Source organism: Aythya marila, assembly GCF_965140915.1.
Source record: "Aythya marila genome assembly, chromosome: 1".
In the NCBI taxonomy this organism is placed as follows: Eukaryota; Metazoa; Chordata; class Aves; order Anseriformes; family Anatidae; genus Aythya; species Aythya marila.
This window is the reverse complement of record NC_139042.1, coordinates 181435728-181454079: the sequence shown is the minus strand read 5'-3', so window position 1 is coordinate 181454079 and position 18352 is coordinate 181435728. Positions and strand designations below refer to the sequence as shown.

Below are 18352 nucleotides of genomic sequence, written 5' to 3'. Positions count from 1 at the left end.
TGAAATCCCTAAATGCTTTTTTTCCTTTCACTTTCTTAGATATTAAACATGAACCAAATTGTAAAAGTGAGTGTGGAATAATAACAGGGCCAGATGAAAATATCAGAGAGACTTCAAATGCTTCTAGCTGTTTTTATTTGTTGATCACTTGAAATTTCTGGCTCAACAAAAGTCTGTAATAGGCAAAATCTGGGGCAGTGTTGTAGTCTGTTGTTGTTGAAGTGTTCTGTTGCATAGTCGGTGGTACTTGTGTTTCTGCAGCAGTAAGAATCTGGAGTTATTGACAATAAACTGCTATCAATTACACACTATTTGTCTGTGGTAGATTTGCTAGCCAGTCCCCTGTAACAGACATGTCAGTTAACGTTACTTGTGAACTGGGACAATGTTGTTGTTCCAGACAGAATTAAGGACTCAGAAAAAAAAAAAAAAAAAAAAAAAAAAAAAATTGACAGCTCTTTGGGGTTGTTTGGTAATTCAGAAAATGCTTAAGTAAAACTTTGAAAGTCATTTCCCATGTGGTCCAAACCAAGCTGACCTTAATTGCCCTTGACATAAAAATGAGCGTAGCATTTCCAGAGTCATCCAGTCCCCCAGGGAACACTGTAGGATATTCAGCAAAGTCTTCTTGAAGCTGATTTATGAACCTGCAATTAGACAGTCTTCCTTGAAGTGTCAAAGAATCAGAACTGCTAGATTTTTAAGAACCTGCTATCATCGTGCAGTACAACAGCTTGAATACAATGCAAAATGACAGAATAGGTATTTTTGATACAGCAGACTCAAAACTCAATCTGCAGTTGCTTTATGGAGGTGTCTTGCAATGAGCCCAGCTTAAGACAACTTTTTGGTTTGTGATGATATGGTTAGAGTGCATGTTCAACATATGATAAAGTAGAACATTAATTTTGTTTTCTTTCAGTTTATTTGAATGTTTTCTGAAAGTGCAGCTTGGTCATTCACACTGGAGTTAAAAAAAAAAAAAAAAGTCTTGAACAATTGATTTTCTGACTAAATAAAACCCTTACTAAGAGTAGGATTTTTTTAAGTGCTTCTGTTTTTTCCTCTGTAATTTCTTACATTCTCATATATATGGAATATATATATATATTATAAACAATATTATATATATATAATATTGTTTAAAATATTTTGTCATACTGTTTACTCTAGTATGGTGTCCTTACATTTAGTTATGTGGCATTGTGTTAGTTGCTTTCAGGCTTCAATGTTGCTATCCTTTTATCTTTATAGACTGATAAATACTGAGCAAGGGAGATGGGGAGTTATCTTATGTTCAAACTGTTTTTAACTGCAGAGGGAGTAGGAAAGAATTAAGATTTTTGTAAAGCCTTCAGAGTTGCTGAAAAGCTGGGTTTGGAAGGGGAAAAGGGGACAACCCTGTTGTAAGAATCAGGAAGAGAACTGGACTTAATGCTACAAGGTCATGAGGAAGTACAGGATCTCGGATCCATACTCAGGCCCCTAATGAGTCTCAAGTGCTCCTCAGCACTGCACCTCGTCTTCTCTCCTCCCTGCTCCAGTAGCTGCTGCCAACACACCCCAAACCATCCTGCCCCTTTTGCTGTCCCTTCCAGTTTTCTTCTCTTTTGCTGGTGTCTAAAGCTAGTCCAACCAACAAACAAAGAGACCAGTAGTTTGATAAGAGGAATGGGAGTTGCTGTGTTTTGTTTGTTTTCTTCTTGAAACTATTTTAAAGATCAGTAGTCACAAAAGAAATACTACTTCATTGCTCAGCTGTCATAAAGTTTTTTATTAGCCTTGTAAAATTAAATGTTAAATCATAACATTAAAGACATAAATATTTATTTTCAGATTTATGGGTTTAAAGTAACTTGATTTTACATCTTTATTGTACATAAGTATAAAATTATATACCTATGTATGTGTGATGAATAAAATCATGGGTTGATCTGTGTCTATACAATCAGTACTTTACCCCCTCCCCCCCCCACCAAAAAAAAATAAATTGATATTTAAATATTGTCAATTTTAAAGTTTTTGAATGTCAAATACGGGATAATTATACTAACTTATTGTTTGCTGTAGGTGTGCAGAATTATTAATTATGTATCAAGCTGATATTAACCATGCTGCTGAAAGAGGACAGACACCTTTGTACCTGGCTTGTAAAAATGGAAATAATGATTGTATTAAGCTCTTGTTGAAAAGAGGAGCAGATCGAACAGTAAAAACCAGTGTAAGTGAAAGTAGTTTGTAAAGTTAAAATACATTGTATAATCCTGAATAATTGCAAACACCTAGACAATGTTTACATTGAAGTATTTATTTAAAGTTTTCTTTAAAGCTGGAATATGTCATGTCATTTGAAATTAGTATTATTTTCTTTTCATCCTACTTTCCTTTTTTGTTAAACTGTGTATTTTGACTAAAATCTCCTGAGGTACGTGACTTCCATATTATTTTACATACTTCAGATTCTGTCTGCAATTTGTTCTACAGACTATTCTTCAGCACCAGACATGCAAAACAGGACTCTTCTGGTTTGAATTATTTTAAGGTGGAAAGGTGGAGATAAAGATTTTGTTTCCACCTTTTATGTTATGAGTTACTATTGTTGTCTTTGAGCAACACACACACACACACACACACACACACCCCGCCGCCCAGATTTGCTAGCCAGTATTATAAAGTCTCATATCACAAATGACAGAATATGGCAAAAAAAGAAATCAAGTGTGCAGTAGAAAAGGAGGAGGACTGTCTCAAAATTAACATCTAGGTACTGCTCTTTTCAGGTAGTTTCCTGATTGTTTTTTCCTGAAGATTTTGAAGTAAGCATGACAACAAATGTGGGGTGTAGGCTGTCCAGAAACAGAAAAGAGTGTTAGCCTCACAGTACATTTTGCTAAGCATATAGGGGATTTTTTGGATTCATTTATGATGAGTTTCAAATGAAAATATTTTTTTCACATGAGGGAAAGTTATGATGTCAAACACATGAAAATACCTGGTTAATTGATTGTTGCAATATGATACAGATTATTGATCATTAGTCATGTTAATTTGATATGTAGTAAGGAATCAGTCTTCTAACAGCAAATACTTTATTACTTACACTCCTCTTAAATGCTTTGAAGTCTCAATCTATTCCCCCATCCTTGTACAAAACTGTAAAATTACTGTGCTACATTTCCTTCCCTCTCATTCCTGCACCCCAAATACATATAAGTAACTCCATATTCCTGAAGGATTATGTTGTCACTCTTGCCTATCTTTTCAATTGCCAAGCAGAGCATTTCATTCAGATTCATTGCTGATACGAGTTCTGCAGTCATTTTCCTATGTGTTTGGTGGGAGTGTGCTTTTTGTTTTTGTTTCTTCAGGATGGCTGGTCACCCATTCACGCAGCAGTGGATTCTGGTAATGTTGACAGTCTCAAGCTCCTGATGTACTATGGAGAGCCAAACAATGGGAACTCTTTACCTGATATAGAGCCTAATTCAGACTACTTTGATTTGGAGAAGAGAGAAGATGGCTGTGGCAGTAGAGGAAAACCTGTTATTTCTGCAGATCTCATCAACCATGCTGACAAAGAGGGTTGGACTGCTGCTCACATAGCAGCATCAAAAGGCTTTAAGGTCAGTCTATGTGAACAAGTTACAGTAGTGTGCTAGAATTTAGGCAAGATAAATCCTTTTTTCACTTTGAACCACTAAAACTTAGATGTCAAGTCTAATTTTCTTATTTAGTTTGTTGTCATGCTTGATTTAACAGAGATGGAAAGATACTTCCATTGGATCATTTACCCCAGGAGCTACATATCCAACTTAAATGGGATGAATCATTCTTTTAAATGCATATTTATTCTGGAGAAATTAAAATAAAATAAAAATTTTAAAAAAAGAGAGAGAACATGATTACCTGAGATTCAGACTTTCAAAGTTAAGCTGAAGTGAATCCCACCCTAAATGCCAGGTCATTGGGTGACATGTATTTAACAAAGATGTTAAACAGATATAGTTTACAGTTGTAGTTAGGGACAATTTAACTACAAACAATTTCCCTGCAGGAAAAGAAATATTAATCATCTGTGCAATAATACATTATTTAATTACTTATTTTGGGCAGCCTTTTTAGCAGGCAGTTAATAAGCTTGGGGTCAGGAAAACTGATAATATAGAGACAAACGTTGACAGGTTTAACTGATTACACACAAGAGCATTTCTGGATGTGGAATAGTGTTCTTGACTATTGAGAAGGTGATTTATTTATATGACAGCTGTCAGTCAGATCTTACTGTGACACTTTTACCCAAGGAGAAAATAAAGAATAATTACAAAACACAGAACAGACTGAATTAGGATAATGCAGTGCAAGATTTTAAAAAGTATCTTGTGGCTGCATGCCTGATTCAATATCTGCCATTATATCTGCTTTTTTCCTGATACATTTGATATGAAAAATTTATAATAGCTACAGATTTGATGGTTAGTATATTAACGTATGTTTATTTATTTTATTAAATGCATTTTTTGACTCAAGAAAAATGTTTGGGCTATTAAGAAGATAAAGAATGCTTAATACATCTTTAAGTACTATTAACAATTCATCTCCATTCTCTAATCCTTTATCTGTACTGCCAGTGCTGTGTCTTTCATGACACTACATGATAGTTGCCTGTAAACAGTTCTGGCACTTGCACAGTAGTTCAAGATTGTTAGGCATAAGGCATTCACAGGTGAATTATTGTAGGGCATCTTAGCCGCTAATTGTTGCTGCTCTGCAGGCCAGCTAAACTTCTTATTCTACTGAGGAAATAACCCTCATTTTTTGTTCTTTCACACCTCTTTTTTTCCCTCCTTACTTCCTACTTTCAGCCTCACAGTTCAATCCTCTCCGTTCTGCTCTCTGCCACTCATTACATTCATTTGAGAAACACTTAACTTACAAACCTGATGAGAATATACAGGAATTTTGTTTTGTTTTGTTTTGTTTTTCTTCCTCATGATTATTTTTTTAATGGAGAATTTAGTGAGCTAATAAATTTTTGAAATGTTTGGCAAGTGCTAGAACTGCTGTGTAGTAAATCTCACGGGAAGCTAGGGCTTAAATGACTGAAATGTGTCAGAATATCGTATGTACTGACAGATTTCTTTCTGTAACAGCAGCTACAAAACAGGTAACAAAAGCCAAACGTGGAACGATTGGAACATTTATAAGCTGTTTCTCTTTATTTTCGAGATTTGTTTCTCTGCTACAGTTAGATCCAGAGGTTAACAATACAATAATAATTAGTATCATTAGTGATAACGAATTTTTGAAATGGATATCTGTCCTTGAAGGCATGTCTAAGGATGACAATGCTTTCATACAGGCCACCTGTATTGTTGTTAAATGTCATTAAAAATCAGGAATTAATGGGTCTTCTGACCACTGATTTCAAATCAAAATTTGAAATGTAGTTTCGTGAGGGCTTTTTTTTTTCCTAGTTTTGAAATGCCCATATAATTGATTTTTTTGGTTATAGTATGATTGTACCAATTCAAATGTATCTGTTCGTAGCTTGTTTCTAATGAAATGTAATGATTTTTTGCTTTTGTCAACCATGCCCCCCTCTCTCTCTATATATATATTTTTATATATATAAATATATATAAACATAAATATATTTTTAATATATATATGTATATATTTAATCAGTCTTCAAAGTTTAAAAGGCAATCATGCTGTTGGTATCTACACTGTATGATCTAAAAAATGTTTGTGCTTTGAGTTTAGTATAAATGCATTGTTATTATTTCACTGTATGCCTGGAGAAATTTGTGTTTTTCTGCCAAATGAGAGGCTTGCAAGGTGATTTTAAAAGATTGTTTTTCTTTTGCTCTGTACCACTAAGATGTCAGGCATGATGGAATCTTATACTTGCTGAAACAGAGAGTGAAAACTGGTTCTATGGATTCATTTGAATAGCTTCCTGATTTAGTCTTTATTAAGCTTTAGAATTGCCTTTTTAGTATTGCTTGAATATCGAGGAACAGATTTTCAAAACAGGATGTATTGAAATGGCTCTGTTGTGACCTATTGTCACAACAGGTCTATTGTGACCTAGGGCTTCTGTTTCCTTATGTGAATATCTAAACTAGTGGCCGGATGTTAAGAACTGCTCATTTCAATGGATCAGCTCTTGATGCTTGAAGACTGTAGAAGCCTGGTTGTGTTATGTTCTGCTTTTTCAAAATCTTCATTTGAGACTTTCAAGACTGGTGTATAAAATATTTTTACACCTGGTTTTCAACTCAGTGAGGAATATTGCTTGGACAACCATATATAGAAATTCTGTAGCTGATCTTTGGAAATGCATTTATAAGAATTTCAGTTAGGAGTCTTTTGTAATGGTAGAGCTTTGCAATGCAGCAAATGGACAATTAATTAACACAGCTCTTACCTTTGCAGAACTGTCTAGAAATCCTTTGTAGCCATGGTGGACTAGAGGCTGAAAGAAAAGATAAGTGTAACCGAACATTGCATGATGTTGCTACTGATGACTGTAAACACCTCCTAGAAAACTTAAGTAAGTAATTGCTATTAGTAATGTATAAAAATTGATTTAGTAAAGAACTTGTGAGATTAAAAAAAAACAGTTGTCACCAAAAAATGTTCTTACTTTAGCAAGTTACTATTGTCCAAATTTTGCAAAAGCATATGATAAAATTTTGCTGGAGAGTGTCACATGATTTATATCTTCATGTTTTTAATCCATTTGAAAAGATGGCATATATAGTACACATGCAAGCATCCATATCCTTGTAAAATTTCTGAATTTTATATTAGTAGCTAATTTTTCCAAAGCTATTATCTTCTTCGACCTTCATTCTCATCTTTTAATCAAATTCTTGCAGAAAGATCACTTAGTGTTGGATAGCTGTCATATTTCCTCAGGCTAAGACAATCATCTAGTCTTTAAAAGCACAGTTTCAATTGTCACTTGTTTATAGTGTTAGGGATTGTTTGTTTATTATTCAGAGCAAGTCTTAGAGAAAACTTCAAACAATTTCTTTTTACCCACATGAATAACTTCTGCCAGAAGATTGTTCTTTTCTTGGAAACTGTCTTATTCCTTGTCTGTAAGTTTTCTTAAAATCTGGTAGAGCTGGCGTACCCCTGTATTTCTTGAGTTCCAACTCAATCCATCCACTCACAAGTTCTGTTTTCTCTATTCTTCTGTATTGTCAGAAGTACGAGCTTTGTAGATTTGCATGCTTTGATTTATTCACTTTCTCTTTTGTTTGCGTTGTGGGATGTAGCTATGTGATTAGTAAAGTTCATTGATTATCAACAAACTAAAGAAACTTTCTCTGAGCTGTTTCTGATTTTCATCTTCAGCTATTATAACATCTGGGTTCCTACCATTTTACCATAGGTGCACAACTCACTTTATGATAGAAACTCCGCCTCAGTGGTCTACTTCTGTATCAAACTGAAACTAGTTTCCAATGGCTGAACCTCTAGCCTGCTAAGTAGATGCTTGTATTATTTTCATCAGTCCTAATCTCCTGTCAGTCTGGTCAGGCTTATCATGAATCCAACTGCTTTTATCAGGTCAGAACTTTTGGGCTGCATTTCCCATATGGTTCATTTGTTAAGCCCATAGTTCACATCACCGCAATCATAATTAGCTCCCACACACATGCACACGCAGTATCTGATCTGTAGAAACTTGGAAATATTGCTGTTGGATATGGATGTACACCTCACCAAGCCAAGACTGCATTTTGGGTAAACTGGGTATGTGCCATCCTCTGCCTTCCTCACAATCCAGCAAGGTTTTCATTGTAAGGAGTTACTTGCATGTAAAGGACAGTTAAAATGTGCACCAACCTATGTGAATGACCGGGGGCCAGGATTGCCAGCTACTCCGTAGAGGTAACCTGCACTGAGGTTTAGGCATACACTGTAACTCCATCCTAGGGGGCTGTTTCCTTGTAGAGAACCCCCTCTGTTTCTTACGGTCATTACTCATTTCCGTGAGGTCCAGACATCAGAAGGGCAAGTCTTTGATACATTTCTCATAATCCTATATCTGAAGGATGCCTGAGTAATCTTTTCCCTATGCTTGGCTAATGTATTTAAATCAGGGCTTTTATGAAGTCAGAAAATCCTCATTGGTTTGTATCAGCTGAAGATTTGGCTTCTGAGCTCAAAACCAAAACTAAGATAATATTGCAAGATTCCAGGATAAGCTGACATCATTTTTTTGCATTGCACTTATTTTAGATTACATGAATAATTTCTGAAAGGTACTGGTTTTGCAGTAAGATTGAAAATAGTTTCATTTTTATTTTTAGTCATCTGATTAATCTATACAGACTGCTGCTTCTCTTGAGTTTTATTCCAGTTTTCAAAGAGTAAGCTTCAAAATAGCTAAATTGATTTTATTGTATGTTTCTTGCATATGGATGTAAATTTTCTACTTTCTTCTTTTAAAATTTTCTTAGTGTTTATTCAATAGAAAATCAAATACACAGTTCTAAGTGAATTTTCTTAGATTTTATTTAAAGACATTTGGCTCACCTAACTGTGTTTTCCACTTATGCACTAGAGCCAATAAGTTCCTTTCTGTATTGATAATAAAATGGGCACAACCACAATAAATTGAAACATTAATAAGCATGCTACAATATTAATTCATAATAAATCAGTCTATGCAGAGAAAAACAAAGATTAAGTAAATTTTATCTTTCCCCTTATTATTTGAGCATGATAATACTGATTTTATTTATTTATTTATTTATTTATTGTAATAGATACCTTGATATCTACTTTTCATTATTGCTCTGATTTTGTGGTGGTGACCTGTGCTCTGCTTTTACATTTGCTCTTCTGTAGCAGGAGTTATGTTGTGGCTTTCCTTTTAAATATGAGGTGTTACTGGTCTTTAATAACATAATTTGTATTAGGTTTTACAGTTTTTCTCATTTTAGTTTTTCTGTTTTTCAACAGATGCTCTTAATGTACCTGTAAGGATTTCAGTCAGTGGCATTGAACCAGCCCATTGTGGTACAGAGGAATTCGATACAGAAAACACAATATGTGCTTTAAATATCCGCAAACAGACATCATGGGATGATTTTTCAAAAGCAGTAAATCAGGCAGTGACAAATCATTTCCAAGCAATCACTTCTGATGGATGGAGGAGCCTAGAAGACCTGTCATATAATAGTGCTGCAGAATCCAGCATTGGCCTCAGTGCAAGCAGTATATTATCTGTCAAACTAGGTATGATTATCGGTGTAATAAAAGCAAAAACGAATGGTTTTCCTGAATTAGTGAAATCTTATTTTATTCCATAGTTTAAAGTATACTAAAAGTTACTTGTGACAGTTGCTGAATGTTATCAGTGCTTTCATGACTATACATACGTTTAATAAAACATTTTTATACTCACTGTTTATAAGTATTACTTACTATAAAGAAGTAGAGTAGGATAAAAATATCTTAGGTTTCTTGATCTTTTAGATGTCAGACTAAGAAAGGCCAATAAGTGTAAAATTTTGAACATTGCTGACGTGAAAGTATGCTTTTGTTTTAACCATGTATGGTACTTTAACATCATCTTGGGGACCAACTGTAAGGTCCTATGACATTTAGTCCCTTACTCAGTTTAGTACTCTAGAGGAGGTATCTGTATTACATGTGAAACAAAATGAGTTAAACCAAAGCCCACACTATCATCTGTACAGTACAGCTAGACTGTACAGTAAATCCAGAATGTAGATCATCAGCCTAAGTAGAACAGAACTACCCTTGTTTTATGTAGTTTCACTTATCAATGTATAATATAAAAATATTTTGAAAAAATCAAAATAATGAGAAAATTGACCAGAATGTGGTAGTACTAACAGTTGCATAAGACACTTGAAAATTCATGTATATCATCTTCTCCACCTCTACCCAAAGAAAAAAAAAGTTACCACCACCAACAAAATAAATCTATTCCTATTTGACTGTGCAAATTATGTTCTTTTACTTATAGGGTAGTGTATTACATGTAAAGATGTAAAGACAATCTAGCTATTAACTTGTCTATTAATTGGCAGAAAACATCAGAATCATCAGTCATGTATCAAATAATAGTATAATTATTACATGAGACTGGTCTATTTCTCAAATTGATAAGTGTATACACACAATCTTTAAGTAATTGTATATGCATAAGTATAGGATACTTTACATTGATGCAAAGAATCTCTCATTTTTCTCTTTTTAATAGGAAACATTTCATGGTCAACAGGTCAGAATTTTTCCCAACCACCATGGGACTTTCTGAAGAAGAACAGAGCTGAACATATCACAGTGTTTTTGTTTGGTAATTTTAAATTCATAATTTTCAGTTTTGACTGTTCAAACACTACATGAAATACATACTTTGAGAATCGTTTACTGCTGGTTTTGTTCTTCAGCATTACTCAGTCCTTAGAAATATCGTATCCGGTCAATTGTTTAGCTTGATTTGAAAGGGCTTACAACATTTAGAAAATATGGTGGCACACAAAAGCCGTACTGTCTTTTTTGATTGTATGGTAGTATCCATTTTACATATGTCATGGATAACTCTGAATCTGTGTAGCTAGATGTCTTTCATTTCTTTGTTATTTTAATTTGCATAGCCTGTAATTTTAGGAGATTGCTGTAGAAACAGTACAAAAAGCATGTGTATTCATTATACATGCGTATCAACATGAGAGGTTTAGAAAAGTTATGTGCTTATATCTTTTTTAAAGGACCTCAAGAAGGCTGCCTAAATAGTGTGACCTATGCATCTATGATCCATCTTCAGACTCTTCAGAATTACCTCCGCCTGGTGAGTACCAAACTAACTTATCTCCACATGCTTTTCATATGTGAAATTATTACATTAATAGAGGTGACTAAAAAAAAAAAAAAGCCTTCTACTCTAGAAATGTCAAGATTTCTAAAAAAGTAAGTAGGATGAAAGCTGCTACTTTAAAATAAAATTCCCAGTAAACATTCTCCCAATAATTTAAGCCACGTGAGAGCATTCCCTTCATTCTTTAAATAACTGTCATCTGATTAACTTTACTGTTTAATAAAATATATTTAAAAATCTTTGATATCTTATTTCTTTCCAAAGTGATTTCATTCCACTTGTTGAGGGAAAAGTAAATTAGAAATCATGTAAGCAATTATTTGAGACTTTAATTTTATTATCAGCTTATATGTATAAAAGTTATCTATCTGTGTGTATATGTGTATGTGTGTATATATGCATGTATATATACATATATATCCTGTAACTCCTATAAGTTATTTAATATCTGAAAATGTAGGAATAATTGGGTAATGTGAGTTAACTTTCTTAGGTTATTTGCTTTAACATTGATCATCAAATCGGAATTAGTTTAAAAAACTACATAAATTTTGCTGTGTCCTACGATAACATTTTGTGTTGTTTAGAAGAGCAGTTGTATGTCATAGATTTCTGCTGTGTTCAACAATATTGCACAATGATGTGCGTGTATTCTCTTAATTACTTTTTATAGGTGAAGTAATTTTAAAGTTAAGATAGACAAAATATTTTTTATTCTGCTGCATCAATAAAATTAACCCATTTCATCTGGAAATAAAGTCCTTACGCTAGGTCCATAAGTCCTTCGCAGTGACTTAAACTACTCTTTAATGATTGTAACATCATTCTGATATATCTATTCTAATGTGAATGAAGAAATGCTTAGCTGTGATTCCTAGACATATCCTTCCTACACAAACATTCAAGTTAATGAAAAGAATACTTTTGTCCTATGGTTTTACAAATAAAGATATAAACAGGAACTTCCCATTTGAAAATATTGTGGTATGCAAGCATTGTCTATTTTGTATCTTATATAGTAAGAATTATCAACTCCAGTAGTACAAAACAAAGAAAATCCAAGTCTATGAACTTTCAAGAATAATGTATTGTCTGTATGTAGGTTGAACAATACCGTAACGTCATCTTCCATGGTCCAGAAGGGAGTTTGCAAGACTACATAGCATATCAGATAGCGGCCTGCATGAAGGTATTAACACATATATAGTAAATCATTTTGCAAATGGGAGTATGTACCATTTCACCAAATCCATAAATTTTCGACACAGCAAAAACAAGTGGCTGCAGGATCTACATGTGACATCATTAAAGTGGAAGTGGATGCTGGTTTCTCCAAGGAGCAGCTTGCAGAACTGTTCATCAGTAGCGGTAAGCTTATTTCAGCAGATTGACTTTGGTAATTTGTAGGAAAGTTTTTAATTGTACAAAGAAAGTAAATACATTAAAACATTTTGCATAGTGGGTGACGCGTTTTAACAGAACTCATGGTTTTCCATAATTTTACTTGGGATTTACATGATTTACTTTTAATGGTAAGCGTCTAAACTGAGGTAGAAATAAGTATGACAATCCAGTAGGGAGCTCTATAAAAGTTCATGACATTTAAGTAAAATTAATAGTTCTTTATATGGCTTTTTTCTGTCTTGTTCCTTTTTCCCTTTGTTTGTGAGCCTTTAAGTTGATAGCTATGGTTCAAACCTACTGAATGAAAAATGAAAGTATTATTGCCTTATTGTAGCTGTTCAAATGTTTAAATATATATGGGAAGAGAAGTTATAATTACTAGTTCTTAAAAAGCCAGATCACTTGCTTTTGATATATGCCTGTTTACTAGATACTTAAGTGAGGTTCTGTGCCCAAGTTTTGTCATCGGGGCAGGCAAATGTTAGTGTGCTTGTGTTCTGTATCCCATTACTCCAGGATAAAGTTGAATTTCTGTTAAAATGAATAGTTTTCTTTTAAAAGACGGCAATAATTACTTGTAGGTTAAAGTCCCTTTACTTGGGTGCTCAATAATGAAGTATTCTCAGAGTGCTCCATAGGTTGTACCTGTGCACGTTCATGATGAATGATCGATAAGAGTGGAAAAAAAGGTAATAGTAGCCAAAGTAGGGTGACAGTGTGAATGGTCAAAATAAGTACGGAACCAGAAGAATAGAGACACATGGATCAGTCAGATGTAGCAAGGAGGACATAAAAAAAAAAAGGAATAGAATAATGTTAGAAGTAAAGGACCAGGTAAAATTTTCTCTGGAGGATTTGTTCATAAGCAGGTTTTACTGCATTCTGCATACTCATACATTTAAGCTGGGACTTCTTTTATTTCACCACGGTATTAATCATACAGTAATAATAATAGTATATAAAAATAATAATATATAGCAATATATATGAAATATAAAATAATATGTAATATATATAACATATTACACATAAGGTATTAATATAAGAGCCTGAAGGGTGATAGGACACTTTTTCTTCTTTGGTACTGTCCAAATTAATTTTGGCTCAAATACAGTTTTGCTGTGTGAAAGCTGTTCTCAGCTATGCAGCTGGTTTCACCCCTTTGAAGTCTTTTCCTTTTTTTTTTTTTTTTCCATTTCTGTTTCATAAGTTTTTAGTTATACTTTTCATTAAGAAAAAACAGCAACATAGTTTGAATCTAACCTTGGTAGCAAGACTTAATTTTCATCCAAAAATGCTGGACCTTTCTTTTATTACTCTGGCTTATTCTAGAGTGCTAGGATTTAAATTTTACCTTTCATCCAATATTTTCATTCACGTTAATAATAAATGTGACATGTCATTACTTTTTGAGATAGCCTTGTATTTCACGAGCTGTGAATTTTATGCTTCACTTTCTCTATTGAAAGAGCCTGGGTTTTAGGCATTTGAGATTGGTATGTCTGTGGATACAGTCTCCTGTTCTATCATGGTGAAACTTTGAAACAGAGCTTTGAAAGGATCAACCCCTAACTTTTCCTTCTCAGTATTGGCAGACCTGTGTGCAGTTTTGGGTGCCACAGTATAAGAAGGACATGAAACAATTGGGTGTCCAAAGGAGAGCTACAAAGATGGTGAAGTGTCCAGAGGGGAAGATGTATGAGGAGCAGCTGAGGTCCCTTGGTTTGCTCAGCCCAGAGCAGAGCAGGCTGAGGGGAGGCCTCATGGCGGCCTGCAGCTCCCTCACGAGGGGAGCGGAGGGGCAGGCGCTGAGCTCTGCTCTCTGGGGACAGCGACAGGACCCGAGGGAACGGCATGGAGCTGGGACAGGGGAGGGTCAGGCTGGGTGTTAGGGAAAGGTTCTGCACCCAGAGGGTGGTCGGGCACTGGGACAGGCTCCCCAGGGCAGTGGTCACAGCACCAAGTCAGTTGGAGCTCAGGAAGTGTTTGGATAGTTCTCTCAGACACACAGTCTGATTTTTTGTGTGGTCCTGTACAGAATCAGGAGTTAGACTTGATGACCCTTGTGGGTCCCTTCAAACTCAGATTATTCCATGATTCTGTGATTCCCAGTGTAATTTCTATGTCAGTTTTTTGTTTTTGTTTTTGTTTTTCTCCCAGGAAATCCCAATCACAGCTGGGAGGTAACGTGTGCCAGTGATTATTCCCACATATAATTTTGAGTGCCACCACATTGCTGGGAGAGAACACTTAGTCAGAATTCAGATAGGCTTTGGCATTTACCCTGCAGGCCAGAAACTCATTCATGGTCTGGTTTATTTACTAGCCTCTGCGTCTGTAGGAAAGTTTCTTTTTCAATGCTTTACTCCAAGTCAGCAACACGCTTTTCTTAATAGCCTGTACTTGCATTTCAGCATTGTGCATCTGAGTCTGTTTTGATGCCTGTTTCTTTCCCCATTGTCTTGTCATATCTTCTCCCCTAGGAGAGCTCTCTCTTCCTCCCTCAAAATGGTTAAATCAGACCCAAAGGATTGTATTTAGGACTTGGTAAACCTGTCCTCCCTGCTGCCTAGCCATATCCTCTTAGTAAAACAGGGCAATAATAGTAAGGAAATTGCAAATATGTAAACAGCAATCATCAGCTACAGTCAGTCACTACAGAAATGAGTGTGGTTCAGTGAAGGTCACGTAGGATGGGAAACCAAAGTATTCAGTGAGCCAAAACTTTAGGGAATTGCCAGTTGGAAGAATCTTCTTGTCAAAACTTCTTGGGTGTTTTTTGTTTGGCCATTGTTTTTTATTTTATTTTATTTTTATTTATTTTCTATTTGACTTCTGGGACTTTGCGTGCAACCTCGTGTTCTCCTCAGAGAACCTCAAAAGCTTTCCAGACACATAAGAATGCGGTCTCTTCAAAATAAAAGAGACCAGGTTCCAGAAAAGCCCTCTTGGTCTTGGCTTCTCCTTCAGTGGCATTGAAATATCTGAAGATTTCCTTATGATCACCAACAGGTCTGACATCAGTGTCTTCAGTTCAGTCGTAACCTAAATATATTCAAAGACTGATCTTGATCTCCTTCTCACCTAGCACAAACAATGTGTTGCTGCCCAGCTTTAATGTGTAAAGAAGTGTATATTAAGAAGTGTATATTTGTCTGCTGGAACTCAGTCAATTGCTTTCTCCTGACAAATTTCATATTTGGAAGGACTGTTACCCTTAGCATTGTAAATACTGAGCAAGTTCAAGCCTAAGTGATACCAGTAATTAGAACTGATCTGTTTCTAATATCATTCTTAATCAACAGAAACTCAGAGAGGTGTCAGTTTTGCCCCTAAGTGCAGGTGATTAATTTAGGCAAAAGTAAAGAAAGTGATGAACAGTGAGTGCATCACTGAGTCCAATGCCTAGGCACTGCAAGCAATTATCTTACAGTTTCTTAACAACATATTAGACATTTTTGAAAACTAGCTAGATCTCCCTACTCGCTTGTGTTTTTTTCTTCTTGTTTTCATTGAGTCCTTCTGGAAGCCTGTTCCAGACTACATTGCCATGTTTAAGATATGTTTTCCAGCCTGAGTTTTTAATGTATGGTTTAAATGTTTGCTCTCTTGATGATTTCTTTTGTGTTTGTTTATTTTAGCTAGCTCTTTCCCCCTCATAACATTTACATCCCATGTATGTGTACCATGTATTTGGAGACCATTCTTGTTCTCTATCAAAGTTTATTTTTCCTAAACAAAACAAGCTGAGACTGCATAATTTGATGGGCCTGTTATTTTCCAGACTTCCTATGTCCTTGTGCTCTCAGTATTGTGTTGAAGATCATGGTACTCTCTGATTTTCACCCATTAAATTCTTTGATTTCTTTGGTGTTTTTTTTTGTTTGTTTGTTTGTTTTTGGTATTTGTGTGTGTGTGTGTACGTTTTGTTTTGTTTTTAATGTCCTTTATAGTATTTGTGATTTACATTATTGTTATAACTGCTGGCCATTCTGGTTTTGCACTGTTACTCATCATTTTCCTTCATGACCATCTTTAGTGTCACCTTCAAAAAGTTCTGAAATAAACCAAAGGACACTCAGGACAAGTGTTTTGTTTAATAATAGTATTAGAGAAATATTGTTCTGGGATTTTGTGTTATGGGAATACTTGCAAAGACAAGTGTTCACCCAGAGAAGTTGTGGACGTCCTGTCCCTGGAAGCGTTTAAGGCCAGGTTGGAGCAATGTGGTCTAGTGGGAGGTGTCATGGCAAGGGAGCTGGGAGTAGATGATCTTTAAGCTCCCTTTCAACCCAAACCATTCTATGATTCTATAACAATATCTATTTAGGCCATAAGGTGCTGAAATCAGGAGGAAAAAAAAAAAAAAAAAAAAAAAAGAAATGTGAAAAAAATAAATATTTAATTTTAATGCCCGTTAGATTCAGGTGCTACTATTTCTCATCAAACTAGCCTCAACCTAGTTTTGATTATTTAGAAGATTCTTAGAGATATGGAATGACCTTTTGAAGAGAGGATAGTAGCAAACAAACAGTTAATTTCATCAAGTGATGAAGTTTCATATGAACATGGAATATTCTTTATCCATTTATCACTGCATGGAATAAAGAGTACATGTTAAAAGCTTAAGACGTATTAGCAGCAAAAGAAAGAAAAGTTTCCAGAGATCTCTGCTATCGTCTTGCTATTTATTTTCAGTGTCCTAAAATCCTTTCTATATGTAAAGATTTCATTATAGTCATTTCAGGATTATTTTTAGCTTTTTATTTTTTTTCCTTACTGCACAGTGTGAGATTCTTTCCACTGTTTTTATGCTTTCTGTTTTGAACATATTTTAGAACATCTTAAAAGGAAAAATAAAATATAAAAAAGCCTTTGTTGTACGAGTAGCATTAAAACAGTATACATAAATGAAAATCAATTTTTGTAAGTAGACATTAATGGGATTTCTATATTTCAGCTTGTCTCGTCCCAGTTAAACAGCCTCCTGTAAGCAAGACAACCATCGTGATTTTAGAAAATCTAGAGAGAGCTTCTTTATCTGAATTACTAGGAGATTTCCTGGCACCTCTTGAGAATCGTAGTTCGGAAAACCCTTGCACTATTCAAAGAGGTATTTAAAGAATTTTGTATGGAGAAATGTTTTTACTATGGTTTTATTATAATACACAACACTTGGAGGGGAACTTGGAGGAGAAAAACAATTTGTTCAGTTTTTGTGGTTTACTGCAAAATACAATTAGCTAAAATCAGCATGTTAAATTTTAAGGGTAGCTTATGGTTTGTTTTTATCTTTCTAATAAAAGCAAGACACGGTTACTTAATATAAAGTCAGGTAGAGGCATCTGGGTATTTTAGTAAAATGTTTTTTGTTTCATTTTTAGCAAATGGAGCTTCTGGTGCCTTTTACTTTCATGAAAACTGCTTTTTACTGGGAACGATAGCAAAGTGTCATCTTCATGGCTCTGACCTGCTAGTCCAGCAGCATTTCCGTTGGGTTCAGCTTAGGTGGGATGGGGAACCAATGCGTGGTTTGCTTCAAAGGTTTTTAAGAAGAAAAGTTATAAACAAGGTAAGCACAACTTGAATTAGCTTCACTGATTTTGTTTATCACCAATTCTATGAAATATGTACAGTGGTAATGTCAAAAGCTGATCAGATAACGGAATTGTTTCAGGAAAAAATATATTTCCAAGAATATTTGGGGTGTCTATCTGTAAGCGTCATGCTTGACTTAATATAGGAAGGTATGTACTTGTGGCATAAACACACAAGTTGGCTACAAAAATAATACTGCATGTAGTTGCTTATCCACCACATGAAATCTCCTTCAGTATTTTTTTTTCATCTTCTGTGTGAGCATGATAAGGAAGAATCTGTTCTATAAATATTAAATCCTTTCTGAATAAATTGTCTGTACATCTAAAATAAGATAGTTATATGCCCCGTGTGTATTGTCTAAGCTTTATGCAGCAAAAAGAGTTTTTGTAAGGAACTCAAACAGGAAAGAGAGGTGAGAAGCATTAGTAAGGAGGTTGTTTTGAGCCAACAGGCCTGCTGAAGTTCGAACAAGAC

General features: G+C 34.8%; 1 protein-coding gene across 2 annotated transcripts in view; it reads left to right on the top strand.

Moving 5' to 3' along the window:
• Nucleotides 1–18352, top strand: part of CTTNBP2 (cortactin binding protein 2) — a 95343-nt gene that overhangs the window by 61854 nt on the left and 15137 nt on the right. For both annotated transcript variants that reach the window (XR_014319101.1, XM_082779948.1), the window contains exons 7-16: nt 2071–2221; nt 3369–3623; nt 6439–6556; nt 8986–9261; nt 10256–10351; nt 10767–10846; nt 11976–12062; nt 12142–12241; nt 17238–17390; nt 17662–17849. Coding sequence is in view for 1 of the 2 variants with exons in the window: in XM_082779948.1 (XP_082636074.1) it covers nt 2071–2221; nt 3369–3623; nt 6439–6556; nt 8986–9261; nt 10256–10351; nt 10767–10846; nt 11976–12062; nt 12142–12241; nt 17238–17390; nt 17662–17849 (1504 nt within the window). In the remaining variant the exon portion in view is untranslated. The remainder of the gene's footprint in view (nt 1–2070; nt 2222–3368; nt 3624–6438; nt 6557–8985; nt 9262–10255; nt 10352–10766; nt 10847–11975; nt 12063–12141; nt 12242–17237; nt 17391–17661; nt 17850–18352) is intronic.